The sequence below is a fragment of the Euprymna scolopes genome, chromosome 38 (assembly GCF_053919585.1).
Source record: "Euprymna scolopes isolate OS-2025 chromosome 38, ASM5391958v1, whole genome shotgun sequence".
NCBI lineage: Eukaryota > Metazoa > Mollusca > Cephalopoda > Sepiida > Sepiolidae > Euprymna > Euprymna scolopes.
Window position 1 is genome coordinate 77,962,484 of NC_136519.1, and position 20,472 is coordinate 77,982,955.

General features: G+C 33.4%; 1 protein-coding gene across 2 annotated transcripts in view; it reads right to left on the reverse strand.

Moving 5' to 3' along the window:
* LOC145263205 (organic cation transporter protein-like) overlaps positions 1-20,472 on the reverse strand; it is a 92,664-nt gene that overhangs the window by 68,442 nt on the left and 3,750 nt on the right. For both annotated transcript variants that reach the window (XM_080120278.1, XM_080120277.1), the window contains exon 2: positions 5,456-5,687. In XM_080120278.1, the coding sequence (XP_079976404.1) occupies positions 5,456-5,664 (209 nt within the window). In that variant the 5' untranslated portion in view covers positions 5,665-5,687. The remainder of the gene's footprint in view (positions 1-5,455; positions 5,688-20,472) is intronic.

Consider the following 20,472-nt stretch of genomic DNA (forward strand, 5'->3'; position numbering starts at 1 on the left):
TCAGCAGTGTTGATTTTCATGTATTATTTGTATATTACCAGTTTGGATGTTCGCACATTATTAGTACATTAGCAGTTTGGAGATTTATGAATTAATCGAATATTAGGAGATGAGATTTTCATGCATAATTCGTATATTCACAGTTTGGGACGTTCATGCATTATTCGTATATTAGCAGTTGGGATGTTCATGAATTATTCGTGCATTAGCAGTTTGGATATCCTGCATTATTCATATATTAGCAGTTTGGATATTCATACGTTATTTGTATATTATCAGTTCGGATGTTTATGCATTATTCGTATATTAGCAGTTTTGATGCTAATGCATTATTCGTATATTAACAGTTTGGATGTTCATGTATATTTCGTACATTAGCAGTTTGGATGTTCATGCATCATTCGTATTTTAACAGTTTGGATGTTTATGAATTATTCGTACATTAGCAGTTTGGATGTTCATACATTTTTTTATATTAACAGTTTGGATGTTTTTTCATTATTCGTGTATTAGCAGTTATTATATTCATGCCATATTTGCACTTTAGCTACATGGATGTTTATGCCGTATTCGTACATTAGCAGTTCGGATCTTCGTGGTGTATTTGCACATAAGTTTCGGATATGTTCATGCCGTATTCATACATTAGCAGTTTGGACGTTCATGCTGTACTTACACATAAGCTGCATGGATTTTTATGCTGGATTTGTCTATAAGCAGTTTGGATGTTCATGAATAATTCGTCTATAAGTAGTTTAGATGTTCATGTATTATTCGTATTTCAGCAGTGTTGATTTTCATGTATTATTTGTATATTACCAGTTTGGATGTTCGCACATTATTAGTACATTAGCAGTTTGGAGATTTATGAATTAATCGAATATTAGGAGATGAGATTTTCATGCATAATTCGTATATTCACAGTTTGGGACGTTCATGCATTATTCGTATATTAGCAGTTGGGATGTTCATGAATTATTCGTGCATTAGCAGTTTGGATATCCTGCATTATTCATATATTAGCAGTTTGGATATTCATACGTTATTTGTATATTATCAGTTCGGATGTTTATGCATTATTTGTATATTAGCAGTTTGAATGTTCATGCATTATTCGTATATTAGCAGTTTTGATATGCACAAGTTATCCGTATATCAGCAGTTTAGATGTTCAAAATCCATTTGTATATTAGAAGTTTGGATGATCATGCATTTTTTGTACATTAGCAGTTTGAATGTTCATGAATTATTCTACATTAGCAGTTTGGATGTTCATGAATTATTCGTATATTAACAGTTTTGATGTTCATGCATCATTCGTATATAAACAGTTCGGACGTTCATGCATTATACGTATATTTGCAGTTTGTATTTCCATGCATTATTCGTATATTAGCAGTTAGGATGTTCATGAATCATTCGTATATTAGCAGTTAGGATGTTCATGAATTATTCGTATATTAGCAGTTTGGGTGGTCATGCATAATTTTTATATTAGCAGTTTGGATGTTAATGTATTATTCGTATATTAGCAGTTTGGATGTTCATGCCTTTATCGTATATTAGCAGTCCAGATGTTCATGTATTATTCGTATATTAGCAGTTTGGAAGTTTATGCAATTTTCGTATATTAGCAGTTTCGATGATCATGAATTATCCTTATATTAGCAGTTCGGATGTCCATGCATTATTCGTATATTTGCAGTGTGGAGGTCCATGAATTATTAGTACATTAGCAGTTTGGATATTCATGCATTATCTATATATTAGCAGTTTGGATATTCATATATTATTCTTACATAAGTAGTTTGGAAGTTTATACAATTTTCGTATATTAGCAGTTTTTATGTTCATGTATGATTCTTACATTTTCAGTTTAGATGTTGATGAAGTATTCGTATATTAGCAGTTTTTATGTTCATGCCGTATTTGCACATATGCTGTATGGATTTCCAGTCAGTATTCGTACATTAGCAGTTCGGATCTTCATGATGTAATCGCACATTAGCCGCGTGTAGTTACATGACGTATTTTGATGTACGTGCTGTATTTGTATATTAGCTGCATGGATGTTTATGCTGGACTTTTACATTAGCAGTTTGGATGTTTATGCTATATTTGCAACTTAGCCGCATGGATGTTATTGCTGTTATTGTACATGAGCTATTTGGATATTCATGCCGTATTCGCACATAAGTAGCTTGGATATTCATGCCGTATTCCTACATTAGCATGTAGATTTACATTCCGCATTTTACATTAACAGTGTGGAATTTTCTGCCGGTTTTGTACATTATCAGCGCTAGCTGTTTACTTGTGCATTGTTTTTAGATTAGCTGTGTTGATGTTTAAACTTACTTTGTTCATTTTCATAATGGCTTTTCATATTTAATTGGTAAATCACTTGTGTTCAGTTGTACGTTTCATATTGCGGCGAATCATGCTTTAATTTTTCAGTACATGTGTGTTAGTTATTTTGTGCATGTAATTTAAAAATTATTTGTATTTGAAAAGAAGTTGCATTCGAATGATGTTAAATACAGTAATACGAACGCACTAAGGTATGTTTTTTTTTAAATACCATGATACACTGTTACTATATTCATCGTCCTAAGATACAACAACTATTTAGATACATTTTCAAAAATACTGCGACACCATTGGTAGTTGGCAAGGTGTTCATTCCGGTTCGATCTAAACACCCTCTCCGCACCCGGGGTTCCCCGGACTCCTCTTTTCAAGTGTGTTCGTTTTCGTCGGATGTTCCTGCTGCATTTGTACATGAGCAATTTGGATGTTCATAGTCTATTTGTACATGAGCAATTTGGATGTTCATAGTCTATTTGTACATGAGCAATTTGGATGTTCATGGTCTATTTGTACATGAGCAATTTGGATGGTCATGGTCTATTTGTACACGAGCAATTTGGATGTTCATGGTCTATTCGTACATGAGCAATTTTTTGGATGTTCATGGTCTATTCGTACATGAGCAATTTTTTGGATGTTCATGGTCTATTTGTACATGAGCAATTTGGATGGTCATGGTCTATTTGTACATGAGCAATTTGGATGTTCATGGTCTATTTGTACATGAGCAATTTGGATGTTCATGGTCTATTCGTACATGAGCAATTTTTTGGATGTTCATGGTCTATTTGTACATGAGCAATTTGGATGTTCATGGTCTATTTGTACATGAGCAATTTGGGTGTTCATGGTCTATTTGTACATGAGCAATTTGGATGTTCATGGTCTATTTGTACATGAGCAATTTGGATGTTCATGGTCTATTTGTACATGAGCAATTTGGATGTTCATGGTCTATTTGTACATGAGCAATTTGGATGGTCATGGTCTATTTGTACATGAGCAGTTTGGATGGTCATGGTCTATTTGTATATGAGCAATTTGGATGTTCATGGTCTATTTGTACACGAGCAATTTGGATGTTCATGGTCTATTCGTACATGAGCAATTTTTTGGATGTTCATGGTCTATTTGTACATGAGCAATTTGGATGTTCTTGGTCTATTTGTACATGAGCAATTTGGATGTCCATGGTCTATTTATACATAAGCAATACTGTGGAATTTCCTACCGTTTCCTACATTAGCAGTGGTCTGTTTATTCATGCTTAATTGTTACATTAGCTGTGTTGATATCTGAACTTATTTTGTTCATTTTTATCATGGCTCTTCATATTTAATTTGTACATCATCTGCGTTTAGTTGTACTTTTCATATTGCGGCGGATCATGCCTTTATTTTTAATTACATGCGTGTTTGTTAATTTTTACATTGCATTAAACGAATTTTATATGCATTTAAACAGAAGTTGTATTCAGATGACGTCAAATACAGTAATACGAAAACGCTAAGATATGATTTTTTTTAAATACGACAATACAATGTTTTAAGATACGACAACTGCTTAGATACAATTTCCAAAATACTGTGACACCATCGGTAGCTGGCAGGGTGTTCGTCCGGGTCGATCGAAACACTCTCCGCACCTGAGGTTCCCAGTGTGTTCGTTCGTGGTCCTGGATATTACCTTAAACTATATCCGATGGTGAGGCCCCAGCTTGCGGGCTTTAGGGAGTGTGGAGCAAACCTTTAATTGCCATTGCTCACAGGTCTACTCTGACCCGGAGTGGTTGTACCTGTTAGGGTCCCAAGTCCGACTTGAAAAAAATATATTCTATTAAATTTTTTTTCTTCCAAATCACTGGATTTGGCATTAAATAACCTGAAAAGGGTTGATATACCGTAAAACAAAAACAACCAACCCAGCTCGTTGTTGTATAGAAAAAGTTGTATTTTAGCGTGTTTACGATTCTTGTGTTTTCCTTTATTTTCTTAGCTTTTATTAACATAACGTTATTTGAAAAGATTAATTCTGTTTTTTAAATTCAAATGAGAATAATTATTTTGAGATACGATTGTTTCAAGATACGTCGATGGTCATGAAACGAATTAAATTCGTATATCGAGGTATTAGTGCATGCTAAATTTATTCATGTCAGCTGCATTAGACGCTGAATTCACATTGGATCTATTATTTTTAGACAAAAATGGAAAATGTGTATAGTGATAAAGACGCAATTACGACAGCAAAGATTACAATGTGGATTCGTTTGGAGTTTGTTACAAGAACTGTTCCAATATTATTGACATTGCATGAGGGTATTCTCCCCTTAATTTGGACGATTCTATTCATACCCAATCGAACATTAATGAGTGGGATTATCAAATATTCTTATTCGTGTAAAAACGAGAAGACCACTTGTTTTATAGGTGACAGACAACGCCGGAAAATATCGGATATATTTCATACACGCAATATTGGATCCAGGCAAACCCAGATGCAATCTCCGCATTGAAATTCCTAAAAGTACAAAAATCATAGTACAATAGGAGAAACACGTCCAGATAAGTGAACAGTAATTCCAATCAACGAAATTTTAGATATAAAAGCATAATCAAAGACTTCACTGTAAAATAAATAAATCTTTGTTGATTGAAAAAGTTTTTGTTTGATTGCAAAAACCACGGTCATCAGAGTATATATACTATGGTACGCATTTTGTAAAAATGCATCAATAAAATAGACAACAATATAACACACGTTTTTGATAATGTTAATCAAATTCAATATTTACCTGATTAATTTTCCTATTCTTTTTTGCTTGCACATCAATAGATTTACTTAAAAAGAATATTCATAAACCAATGATAAGAAATACCAATAAATTGTTTGGAATTTCATGATGAAAAAAACGTTATTCCTAGACGAAGGTAATTTGAAAATACCTGTTTTGTTATATTTACGTTTGTAGATGGGATAGTGTTTCTAGTTATATACACGGCGTCAGTACAACCCGATTCCTTTTTAGAAACCAGCATATGTGATGGGAGGACACAGAATTTAGATTTTCCTGAAATCATCTTACCTCTGTGACTGCAGACGTTTTCCTTTGGGATTGGTCGTAAACCCATCGTCGACAACTGACTTTTTCAAGTTGACTACCATTCCCAACGTGGACACTTGAATTGTCCAGTTTAAAAACCTGACAATGTGAATATACAAGATGTCCACTTTGATCCTTCTCGAACGGAATAGATTCATTAATTCCTGCTGGTTGACTTGAATATGAATCATTCCTCAAATCAGGAACGGCGCATCTGTAAAAAAAACAGCAAACTCTATACAAGCACATAGTACGAAAAGCATATATATATATATATATATATATATATATATATATATATATATATATAATGATGTCTTTTTATGCTTATTTTGTTTTGTATCTTTGGTAATCCAATATTTTCATTTTTTGTTTTTGTAATCCTAAAATTATTTTAGTAAATTTTCGTTATATTGACACCTTACTGATCAACGTAGCTCTCACACAGTGGAATCAAGGTGCCAGCAACAATCCAATTTCTCTAATTTGTCCCCTTAGCAGCCATTCTTCCAGTTCAAAACCAACTACTTTGGCGAAGTTTTGGGGGTCATGATTTCTTGAACCGTATGCGAAAGAAACCATAGGATCAATATCGATTATCCATTTGCTGTAAGAATTTATGTGGTTGTCGTTGTATAGTTCTATATTTGTCAACTGTGTCGAAAAACTCCTCATCTTATGTTGCTGGGTATACTACTTGCGTTTGGTTGTTGGGGCCTATGTTTTGTTAAACCGACTTATAAGAAACCTCTGAATCACATTTTAACTAAATATGTGTGTAGACTGTTTTGCAATTTCTTCAGGATCAGTTGCTTGTTCAATGGACATTCAAAAACAGAAACATAATTTACTTTGGCACTGCTAAAAACATGTAAATTTTCAAGTCTTATAAAATTCTTGTTGAGTTTGTGGTCTGTTTGCAAAATTAAGATTTATGCGGATTGGGAGGGGGGGCGTTGTTCGCAGTAACTATTATTGTTTCTTGGTATAGTTCCGTATATTTCGATATCAATCTTGATAATCCATCAGCGTGACGTATCTTTTTTAAGGTATATATATTTTAATGTTATAAGTCAACAGGATAACACTCCACCACCCTAGTCGATTTATCGTGTGAGTTGGTATACCATTTTCGAACCAAATATTGTTATCAGCAGTTTGTGGTCTGTTTGCAAAATTAATTTCCTTCTAAATAAAAACTTGTGAATTTTTTTTACAGCATAAATTATTCCTAAACTCTCTTTTTCGATTTGACTGTAATTTCATTCCGCGGCTAGTACCATTCTCGAAGCATGTGTTCTTGTCTTTGTGGATCCAAGCAGCACAACACCAGTCTCTCGTTACTAGCATCTGTTGCTACAGTAATTTTTATCTTCAGTTCGAAATGCGCTAACGATATGTCTGTTAACAAACAGTTTTTTTACTTTTTAGAACCTGTACGTATTGTTGCGGACCAGGATATAATAATACTCCAACTCTCAACAAGAAAATAATGAAACGAATGGAATTGAAGGAAACAAAGACTCAATTGATGGAATAGATAAACGTGTCGTTTATTTACTGTTGAAAGAATGGATGTTTTAGATATAACGTGTGTTCATGTCCGCGCGGGTGTAACCATCGTTCGCAGAGGACTGGTATTGTAGAAGAAAAAAGGAAATGTGTTTTCATCTCACGTTCGGGTCACTATCGTTTGTTCGCGCGTGGCAAGAGAAGTGAGTGATGTAGTGGAAATTGGAATGATAGTCCAGCGTGTAGACAAAGAAGAGGATAGAGAGTTGACATCAGTTAGCAGTCAGCTACGCGAAGGTGTTCTCGGGGACCAGTAGTAGATAGAGAGAGAAAGAGTGAGAATGTGTACGTACGGTCTGTTAGCTTTTTGTCCCACATAGTAGCAAGCGGTGTGAGGTACGAGCGGTCGGTCCGTAGACCGACCAGCTCGAAAGCTGGGCCGAAAAAGAAAGAAACCGGTTATTGCTCTTTGTTTTATACTTGTTCCCGGTGGTCTTTTGTGCATGTGTGGATTTTCTTTGAAAGAGGAAGTGACGTCGTCCATGTGTGCGTGTGTGAGTACATGTGCGTACGTTAGCGTGTGTGTATATACACGTGAATGTGAGTGTATGTACGCGAATGTTAATATATGTACGTGTGTGGACGTGGGCGCGTATGTTTGTGTGCACGTATGTATGGGACAAGTAATATAGCTTGAAATGTGAACGTGTGTTTTGTGTGAGACTAGAAAAGGCTCGCGCAGTATTGTTTTGACTATATCAATTTTGCAACATGTTATTATCCGAAAATTTAACGGATCTCTCATATGATATGATTTGGGGAAATAAATGCTATCGTAATCAAGAATTTACGGAGTTTAACTATGTTATCATGTGCGAACATGTTGTTTTTAGACTCAGCCATTTCTGGGTTTTTCAAACAGTCATTTAATTCAGTTGAAAAAATCAGCACATACACTGGTTTTTCGTTTTTTCTTCTTTTCTATATACGCAAGTGGAGACACCTAAACGACTTTTGAAATTACGCTAATTTTTTCAACCGTTCCAATTCTCCATTTATTGCGTCCAATGTCGAAAATGGTACTTATCTTTTGGGTTTTAAAATCGATTTAACATTTTCTTTTCACTCGAAATTAACGTCTGTTGTGTGCGTAAACCGAGTTCTTCTGTAAAAATACGAGATAATTTTTTTTTCAAATCTGTAACAAAATTTTCACTTGCTTCGTCTTATTCCTTTCTATGACGTTGACTCCGTTACAGCAAAAATGTTCGGTGATTCTCATAAGTTAAACAATACAGTCCAGTTTATGTCAAAAAAGATTTTTCCCACCACGCAAGTACATTATATTATCAAAAATCACTCAGGACAATGCATGAAGCCATTTGATGTAAGTAACAAAGCTACTACTTCAAGGTTAAAGACTAAGTAACAATGAGTATTAGATGGATAGATATTGTGACGCAGAAGACACTAATTCTTTCATATTTGTCAGAAACATCGTTCAAATGTGGTGACTAAAAAATAAAATGAATAATAACTTATATATATATATATATATATATATATATATATATTGTTTTCAAGTAAGATCTTTGACTTATTTGTTGTTTCATCAAATACTTCTGCATGCAAAATCCGATCCCGCATTTTGCTAATTGCTACCCTCTGATGAGAAGGAGAGTATTTCTTCGAAACTCCGCGGATTAAGGACTATCCATTTATCTAGTGTTTCCTTTTCAGATTAAATATGTTTTAACTCATTTCAAAGTGTTTTTTTGACATATTTCATTAACTGTTTGCTCATATTATATATATATATATATATATATATATATATATATATATATATATATATATATGTGTGTGTGTGTGTGTGTGTGTGTGTGTGTGTGTGTGTGTGTGTGTGTTGGACTTTAAACTGTTACCTGATAATCCTGACAATTTTTGCCGCTTATTATTTTAAAAACTTATTTCTCCAAGTTTGTTCGTTTATTACCGAGGTATCTTAATCGAGTAATAATGTTAACAGTTTGATCAGTTTTTCTCAGAGAGTGGAGGATTTTGTTTGTTGTCATGAACGCACTTTTTCCAAACACTATGAATAATAAAGGTAAGTTTATGAAATGCAAAAATTCTCAGTGGTAGTTTAACTATTGAACTTCATATTTTTTTTCAGTTTAAAGACAATCATGGTATCATTATCCTTTAAACTAACTAAAAATAAAAATAAATATATTTTTAATAATCTACATCATAATTCAGATCATAAAATAACCAATAAATATTTTTTAATTATCGACATCATAATTCAGATCATAAAATTTTAAATAAATACATTTTTTTAATTATCGACATTATAATTCAGATCATAAAATTAAAAATAAATATATTTTTTTAATAATCTACATCATAATTCAGATCATAAAATAACCAATAAATATTTTTTAATTATCGACATCATAATTCAGATCATAAATTAAAAATAAATATATTTTTTTAATAATCTACATCATAATTCAGATCATAAAATAACCAATAAATATTTTTTAATTATCGATATCATAATTCAGATCATAAAATTAAAAATAAATATATTTTTTTAATAATCGATATCATAATTCAGATCATAAAATTAAAAAATAAATATTTTTAATAATCTACGTAATAATTCGGGTCATAAAAGGTTAAAACAAATATGAGACAACGAAAGGAATGTATTTTTTATTTTTATTTTTTAATTCTTTAAGATGTGGCTTCATAATTCGTGCATTTATTCTTTTGGCGGACTGTTATTCTCATCTTCATAGTTACTGTTGTTTCGCCACGTTTTGGGTGACAACTATGGAAGGCAGTAATTATTGGAGATAAGGTACAAGACTCAGCATTCCCTGAAGAAGGCCTAAGGATAAGTTGTCCAAAACGCGGTGAAACAACAACTATGAAGATGAAAATAACAGTCCGCAACAAGAATTAACGCACAAATTATGAAACCTCATCTCAAAGCCCCCCCCACCCCCACCAAAAAAAAATTTTTTAAATAAAAATAATTCAGTATGCACCCAACAATGGAAGATCAGATAAGAACACAAAACTGGATTTATAAGAACATAAAATCCAACGTTGATCGCCCGTCAGGGGCCGTGGCACAGTGGGTAGAGGCGTTGAGTCTCTACGGTTCCATGCCAGTTTGTCAGAGGATAGCGGTTTCAATCCTACCCAAAGCAGATCAAAGGATTAATTGGCCAAAACGTGTTGAGACAACAACAATTATGGAAGGCTGTTAAGTTTTGAGACATTGTGTTGAACAAAGATGGCGGTGTAGTTCAGATCAGTAACCAAGATGGCGGCCAAGAATCAAATGCGGTCCGTGGCATAGTTAACCACTCAAGTTCTGAGATATTGTGTTGAACAAAGATGGCGGCGTAGTTCAGATCAGCAACCAAGATGGCGGCCAAGAATTAAATGCGGTCCGTGATGTAGCAAACGGCGAACTGATTGAATCCAAAATTCGACAATTTTTATAATAATTTCACGACGTTTTCATTGATTGTTTAGCACAGCCGTTGGTTATAAAAATGATTGGCGAATCCATTCGTCTCATACCCCCATTACAACACTCTTGTGATGGGATGTGTCTCCTAGCGGTTTCGGCTGCAGGGAGACAGGGTAGTACACGCCAAGGATTCGTCACTTGACACTCAGCCCAACAGGTGAGGGGCCGGGAACCGGCCCAGCACCTGTTGGACTGAGGTACGCCGCCTGGGTAATACCGAGGAGGTCCACCCTCCCAGGTCTTGCCACTGGGCTTTCCGGTGGAGGAAGTTTATTGCTTGCTGCCTGAGGCGCCCCGACCAGGGAATGCTGACAGGGTTATTCAGGCAATTTTTAAAATTGCAGGAGTGCCCCTCCTTTAGGGGAGCCTGTGGAGTTCCCACTTTCCAGGCCTTGTGCCAAATAGTGCCGATGTGGGCGGCAATTAAATAACTACCCCCATTAGGATTCTGATGGGGATGGTCTCCAAGCGGCTTTGGCTGCAGGGAGACAAGGTAGTAGTACTCGTCAAGGATTCGTCACTTGACATTCGGCCCAGAACCTGTTGGACTGAGGTATGCCACCTGGGTAATACCTAGGAGGTCCACCCTCCCAGGCCTTGCCACTGGGCTTTCCGGTGGAGTAAGTTTATCGCTTACTGCCTGAGGCGCCCCTAAGAGGGAATGCCGACGGGGTTACTCAGGCAATTTTTACAATTGCAGGAGTGCCCCTCCTTTAAGGGAGCCTGCTGGATCCCCACTTTCCGGCCTTGTGCCACATTTTGCCGAGGTGGGCGGCAAATAAATAACTACCCTCATTAGCAGTGAAAAACATTTTACAACATTTGTAATTACTGAGGATACGTTTACAAAACTTAGCATTCCAATCGCATCGCGGTTAACCACCTGAAGAAGGCCAGAGGATGGATTGGCCGAAACGTGGTGAAACAACAACAACTATGAAGACAAGAATAACAACCCACAAAAAAGAATGAACGAAAAAAGAACCATGAACGATTTGTAACGTGTTAACTTCAGAGGCCATTATTATTATGATAACAGTAATTGCTTTTTTTAAAGGAAACCTAAATTTGGACACCAAACGTTATTGCGTGATAGTTTCGAAACCAAGCGCTGTATGTATCATACAAGAAAACCTGTGAAGTTTATTATAGTGTTTAGATCTAATATATTTTAAAGATTTTACAGTTTGCTCAGTTATTTTTATATTTCGTTGTTTTCTTCTTTGTTTGTTTGTTTTTTTTTTGCTTGTCTTTGTGTGTCTCCCAAGACTAAGCCTCTTGGACAAAACGCATTAATAATATTATCAAGGTTGCTGCAAAGAAAGCAGACTCTCTATACCGTGTTAGAAAATTACTCCCATCAGAGATTATCCTACATCTTTAAAAAAAACATAATTCGCCATTCATGGAGTATTGTTGCCACATCTGGACTGGCCCATCTACTACTAATCTCTCCCACTTAGACTGAGTCCAGAAAAGAGTCTCAAATCAATATCCTGTACTATTGACCAAACTGTAATATCTGTCGAATCGTCGCAATGCTGCACCCCTGGACCTGTTTTACAAGTACTTTAATGAAATGTGCTCTGATGGATTTATAGCACTCAACATACATACCCCCGACTAACATGGCACGCAGCAAAGTCCTACACCTTTACTGCTAAAGGTTCCTAGATGTTGAAAAGCCTTCTAAACTACTAATTTATTTCTTTGCACTACTAAATTTTGAAATTCTATTACTGTTTTCATGCTTCATAGACTGTATTTAAAAGTTTAAATGTAATGTGAAAATATATCTTTTTTTGTATTAGTTATAAAAGTGGTTCAAGATGTGCTCTGGTGGATTCATAGCACTTGTGCCCTCTCAACTTACTCCTGAGTAACATGACACACAGCAAAATCCTACACCTTTGGAATTCCCTTACTGTTTTCATGCTTCATAGACTGTACTAACCTGTAAAATATAAATGTAATCAAACCACGAAATGTAAACAAACCGCGAGCTTCGCATTTTTCAGCCAAATTAAGTAGCGAGTGAGATTACTTACGACAGTGCTCAACCCAAAGGGAGGGGTTTTAAAATATATTTGTAGTCATCAACATACACTCCTGTTTCGTTGTATCACAACTCATCAGTGCTGCTAGACTAGCACCTCTACCAAGCCACGGATCAAACCTAGAACCGTCGTGTTGATAGTCGGCAGCTCTACCCCTCGCCCATGGAATCGATGCCCGCAAGTAGTTTGTCCGAATGTCTATTTAAACAAATATCCGTCCACCACTTGTAAAGGGCTCACACCGCTTGCTTGTAAACAAACTGCGAGCTTCGCATTTTTGCAGCCAAATTAAGTAGTGAGTGAGATTACTTACGATAGTGCTCAACCCCAAATGGAGGTTTTTAAAATATATTTGTAGTCATTTCACATAGACTCCTGTTTCGTTGTATCACAACTCATCAGTGCCGCTAGACTAGCACCTCTCCCAAGCCAAGGATTGAATCTAGAACCGTCGTGTTGACAGTCGGCAGTCTTACCCCTCGACCACGGAAGCGATGCCCGCAACTAATCTCTCCGAAATTCTATTTAAACAAACATCCGTCCGCCACTTGTAAAGTGCTCAAACGCTTGTTTATAAACAAACCTCGAGCTTCGCATTTTTGCAGCCAAATTAAGTAGCGAGTGAAATTACGACAGTGCTCAACCAAAAGAGGGGGGGGGGCTTTAAATCCTATATATATATATTTTATTTTTAATTTTATATATATTTATTTATTCTTAGTTATTGAATAGAGTTAGTATATTTGTCTCAATATTAAATGAGATCCGGTTAATAAGTGGCTGTAGTTATTTTAATTAGTATGACTTCTAGTAATTTTAGTCGTCGTGTTCAATTGTTAAGGTATCGAATTTTAGTGTTGTTAGTTAAGATATTTCGAATGTTGGACGATGTTATCATGGAGTGTAAGGTGTTGTTTTTTGGCGCTATTATATATATATATATATATATATATATATATATATATATATATATACATATATATATATACATATATATATATACATATATATATATAACTACTTAATTAACTCACATAAAATTAATATACGAAAGTATAGATTTATGCATAAACTTTAAGTATTTACTTCAAAAGTGCTCAATACGTAGGTAGAGCTAGTTAGTAAGTTATAAAATGTATATGGCGATTAAGCTACACTGAATATTCCCCGTTTAATCCACTCTAGGACTCTTCAGGCTTATATACAATGCATAAAACAATTTTCTATATCTCGATAACTACTTATTTCTGCAAGATTTCAATGCGATTTCCGTATTTAGCATAGTCGAAAACTTATAAAAGTCGTCATTTAAAAGAAAATTGTGGAGGTGGACCTAATCTGAAAAAAATACCTAGTTATTTGGTAGGGAAGTGTAGACAGACAGACAAACAGACAGACAGACAGACAAATACACACACACATACATTTTCACTTTTATAGATTTATTATATGCTCTAGAGTTACATCGAGCTTCATAAATTAAATAAAAGGTGAAATAAGCATATTTTCCCATAAACACACACATATACATACATATAATATACATACATACATACATACATACATACATACGGCACTATCACCTTGACACACCAGTTCCCGCCAGATTATCGAAATTAAGAGCAGCATTGAGCCTGACCAATGAGTATTTGTGAAGGCTAAGCGCTGTATGTACCGCGTCGTGTCGTAGAAATTTTCAGGTTGGTATCTGGAGGCGCATTAATTCACTGGCAGCGATGCACCCCCAGTCTTAGGACATGCATGTAAGGTGGCAATTATTTGCACCGACAAGGATTAGCAATAATAGGATAAAAGTGTGGTTGGTTCTACACAGGGTCTTCACCACTATACGCAAATCATTTGTGTGGATTTCCGAACAGCTTAGTTGTGGCGGAACCTCATACGTCTAAATCGACGGAAGAGTCCATCATATATATATATATATATATATATATATATATATATATATATATATATATATATATATATATATATATATATATAGATATAGATATATATATATATATATATATATATATATATATATATATATATATACAATGAAAATTACAATTGAATTTACCAAAATGATCCAAAATGGCAAAATTAAAGTAAATTATAAATATTAAAGAATTAATATTCATAAAATTATCTCAGCCAGATATAAAAGCTCGATAAAACCAAATCGGAAATAGAGCTTCAAATATGAGCAAACTGTTAATAAAATATGTTAAAAAACACTTTGAAATGAGTTAAAAACATATTTAATCTGAAAAGGAAACACTAGATAAATGGATAGTCCTTAATCCGCGGAGTTTCGAATACTATATATATATATATATATATATATATATATATATATATATATATATATATATATGTGTCTTTCTTCTGCCGTTCCACATTTCCTTGAAACTGCTGAGCCGATCTGGCCGAAAGTTCGTAAAAAACTTTTGCTATAACAAGGTGCATCGAAGTAAATGTTATGGTATCCGTTCGATGCACCGTTAAAGATTAATAGCGATTAGTTATTTTAATGCAAAAATTGCGCACATTTAAACATAGTTCATCAAATTCCGTCTGTGTTTGTTTACAGTATCACGTCAGCTGATATTTGGGCTTGATAGTTAATGCCCTGGAAACTCACTCCTGATTAATTTTCAGTTTTAAAATATGCAAACAAAGAACAGTGGCGTAGCTAGAGGAGGGCGGGGACGGAGCGGCCCGCCCCGGGTGACAGCAAAAAAGGGGTGACACAATGTCACCCCAACAAAATCTTCCAGCCAGGCTAAGGTGCGAAAATCGTCTGAAAATATTATTTATTTATCAAATATTATGTAAAGTTTTGAAATTTTTAATCTTTTCAAAAATATTAGAAACTCTTACATATTTTTTTAAAATTAGTAACTGAAGAATATTTTTTGCCGGTGTTGATTGAAAACTCTAAACCCTGTATATTTTGTGGTTTTTAATTTGAAATCATTTGATGACAGACATGTCATTTTCTTTTTTAATTTTGCTCTGCAATAGTATTGAGCATTCTCATCATGTTTTTATTAATTACCAGTTTTACCAAATATATATATGATGATTGCAACGTCTTGTCAGACGAGTGTCACTCCCTCAGACATTTAAAATCCATGAGCCCAAATAACTGAAGGAGTATCTATACAAAGATGTTACAGAGTCTTAGCTTTGTACGACAGCTAAGTCTCTCTCTCGGTTCAAAATGTTGAGATCCAGCAACAAGCAAGAGCAAGATAGCCAGCAACAAATTAAACTGCAGACCAGCTTAATGCGGGTAATGGTCTTCCGCTTTATGGTTTTTTAAATCAGAGATTTGCTTCTCCTAGAAAGGTTGCCTTCACCACGGCTTACGGGAGCCCTCTCCACCCCAATACACACACACACACACACACACACACACACACACACACACACACACACACACACACACACACACACACACACACACACACACACACTCACACAAATATACACGGTGCTAGTTGGCCGTTGACCCAGAAAAAGAGTTCATTCGCCTTTTGGAAGGTCTTGTTTTTAATCCTTCAGGGAGACTAGCCGCCCTCCTCACCAAACAAGTCTGCTGGGGGAACCAGTTTATTCGCCGGTGACCCGACCATGAGGCAGGTAGTACTGGGTTACATGGTACCAGTAGCACATGACATGATCTGACATATATATATATATATATATATATATATATATATATATATATATATATATATATATATATACGTGTCGTATCTAAGGGAGGGGCGGTCCAGGTGAAACAATATCAGTGGGGTGACATTTGAGCAGACCTTGGGTGACGTTTACTCTAGGTACGCCACTAATAAAGAAATGATTTGCGGCGATTTTAAATGGTCTCTTTTTTTTAAAATCATAAATTGAATTCATTAATAAGAAAAAATTAAAATAAAATAGTAAAGTAAACCTAGGTCATTCGGTCCGTAGTCGAATACTCTACCACTAAACTATATTTCAAGATGTCAACTAATCTGTTTTTTTCTCAGCTAAAGTTATTTGTTGAGATTTTATTATTTGCCTTGAAGGTGCAGAATATAATATTACTCTGCCTTGCAGGTGCAACATATAATATTACCAAAAGTTTTTTTTTTATTTGTAAGAAACAAACACTATTTTTTTAATTTTTTTTGATTTTCGATAGTTATCTCATGAATTTCTGTATGACACATATCTAAAAACATTGCCAGGGATATGCATTACATTTGGGCTAAATTTGCAAAAGATAGGCTCAGACGTATCGGAACTTATAAGGAATAAACTTACACACACAAAGTGACTTATATATATATATATATATATATATATATATATATATATATATATATATATATATATATATATATATATATATATTAAGTAATGTGATTGATAATTTAAAATTTGAAAATCAAATTATAATTAAATTAAAAATCCGTTTCATAAGAAGGAACAACAACAAAATCAATTATCTGTACGATCGTTACGATTTTGTTGTTGTTCCTTCTTATGAAACGGATTTTTAATTTAAGTATAATTTGATTTTCAAATTTTAAATTATCAATCACATTACTTAACATTGAATTAGCTCTAGGATATTTACCTATCGAGCTTATTATATATCTAAATTACAACGAGCACTTTCTCTTTCCTGTATTTTAATTAAACTAGTAATTTCACTGTTATATTGAAATACACTCAGCTCTTTAGACTATTGTTCTAATCTCCTTTAAATATATATATATATATATATATATATATATATATATATATATATATATATATATATATATATATATAGTAAGTTATAAAATATGTATGGCGATTAAGCTACACAGAATATTCCGCGTTTCATCCACTCTAGGACTCTTCAGGCTTATGCGCGAACAACCACAAAATTCGCGCATAAGTCTGAAGAGTCCTGGAGTGGATGAAACGCGGAATATTCTGTGTAGCTTAATCGCCATATATATTTTATAACTTACTATATATATATATATATATATATATATATATATATATATATATATATATATATATATATATATATATATATATATATATATAATTTAAAGGAGATTCTCTACCTTTGTATTTAGCACTTTTGAAGTAAATACTTAAAGTTTACGCATAAATCTATACTTTCGTATATTAATTTTATGTAAGTAAATTAAATAGCTATATATATATATATATATATATATATATATATATATATATATATATAGAGAGAGAGAGAGAGAGAGAGAGAGAGAGAGAGAGAGTGATTGAGAGATACACGTATAAAAATATAATAAATGTGGGGTAATATTTCACTATATTTTGTGATCAAGAGCAAAGAGCCGTTTGAGATATAAAAATAAAATATTAAATATAAAAACAACATCGTTTTTATGCATTATAAATCTCTTATAATCATTAATAGCACTATAACAACGGCATATTCTTTTCATTGTTTTGACTCTCGAGTATATATCCGACACAGTTAATCAACCGAGAACCACATCACTCAATATAAAAGCATATAAGATATCAACGGATACGCACTCGAGTGTCTAAACTTTAAAAAGAATATGCTGTTGTCATAAACCTACTCATTAGTTAGCAAAAGCAAATAAATAAATAAATAAAAAGTTGGGAAAAAGAAGACAGTTTTAAAAAAGAAAATTACTGAAACAGTGCAGACCGTTTTTTTTTTTTTTTGTTTTTTGTTTTGGCGTTGACCTAAGTACGCATGCGCATTTCTCGGCAAACAACATTGACGTGAACCTTTCTAATTACCTTATGTATCATTAGGCATTGCCAAACGAATGTGAAAAAAGGAACGCATGATTCCGTGACGTCAGACTTGTGTTAACTATACGAACTATGGAAAAGCAGATTAATGATTTTTTTTTAAAACCTTTGTTTATCTTCTTAAATTGCAATTAATAATTAATCTTTGTTATAATTTTCTTATGTTTTAAGATTTACACAGTTTAATGATTAATAATATTAGAAACATTTATATATTAAATATCAAATACGGGTTTTGTACGAGTGTTCATTTGGCTTACTACCGGCTTCCATACTTTTGTTCTGTAAAAAGAGACAAAAACATATAAGAGCCGTCTATAAAATGTTTAATATTTGTGCAATGATATTTTTAAATCGGTTTTAATCTGGCGATAAAATAGCTAGCAAGAGTCATGTTTATATTAAAATTTAATATTTAAAAAAATTTAAACACAATTAATTAAAAATCTATGTTGTAACGTAACATTTTGAAATAGTGGAATTTTAATCATTTTAATCTATTAAAAATTAATTATATTTAATTATAATTTCATTTGAAAAATTTATTATATTTAATTATAATTAATTAATTATATTTAATTAATTATATTTTAAAGAATTGAACATTTCAACATACTTAAAAAAAATAAGCGTTAAGATGTACAACTTCAAATTTGAAATATAGACTTTTATCCTTTACTATCGGCTTCCATACTTTTGTTCTGTAAACCGGCTTCCATACTTTTGTTCGGGCTCTATGTACTGTTCATAACTTGCCCTATATGTGAATACACTTTATGTAAGATTTCAAATGTTTAAACGAAAAATTGTCTGAGTAATTTCGTAGAAACTGCAGAAGTAAATTTTTAGGAAGTTTCTTTTTCTTGGCAATTCAACTGATTATAGTATATATTAATTAGAAAAAAAAAACGCTATTTAAAAAACACATAATAATATTAATTTAATATCAATGTTTTAATTGCAACTTCAAGGTAAGTTTTTGTTTAATACGTGTATTTAAATTTTTAAAAATTAATATTTTTTACTTATTTGAACTCTTATGTTTCATAATAAATAGACATTTCGATAGATTTAAATATATTTTGTTCAAATTTCGAAAAAGTAATTGGGGGGGGGCACGCATTTAAAAATATATTTCCTCTCGTATATTTTACGAAAACTACATTTTATATGTAATTTCATTCTAAAATGGATAAGTATCGAAAATTTCACGAAAATTTTACCATTAGTTGATTTTTGCTAGATTTATTAAACACGGATATGTTTTCACGTTCGGAATGTCTACTACATGGGAACGTTATTTTAAAGCGCCAATTATGTAAACACGATGTTTCGTCTCGCAATTTCATTATTTTCGTACGATGAAAAAAGGTTTTTTAAATTATTACTAATTTATTTTGCCCTTCTTCTTTTAAATGGTACAAAAGTTATACTAATAATATTATACTTTATAATAAATATTTAATTTATAATAAAGTAACATCGTTTTACATATGGGGGGGGGTAATTCTGTGGTGAATTTTGGAGGTGCCTGTGTATCATCTTGTTTTAAGTGGGAAATTGTCGCTGCCTCTGTCTGCTATATTAATCCAGACTCATCATTAGAGTAAGTTTTCTTGCAAAGACCATCGTGCTTAGATATTTATTGTATTTATTTGCTTCCCCACCAAAGCAAATTAGGCACAAGGCCGTTTTTAATGTGGGGTAAAAACTAGCTCCCCTAAAAGTAGGCAAAAAGGGGGCACTCTGGTTACCAAAAATAATAATTGTCCCAGTATAGAGGGTTTCCGCTCCATTGACTGGTACAAATTATCTTAAGTGTAGCATCTGCAGAACAGATACTACACTTTGAGATATTAAATCCTTTAAAACACATTGAAAATCAACAATGAACAAAAAACTTAGGCACATGGCCAACTCAAAAGGGGGGGGGGATTGTGGGGGTCGTTGGTCATCCTTGTCACTCCAGAACTAAACAAAATCAAAAGTTTCTCCCAGCTAGTATCTTCTTTCACCATAATACCGCATTCACCCTTTCATGCTGGGGGACGTCC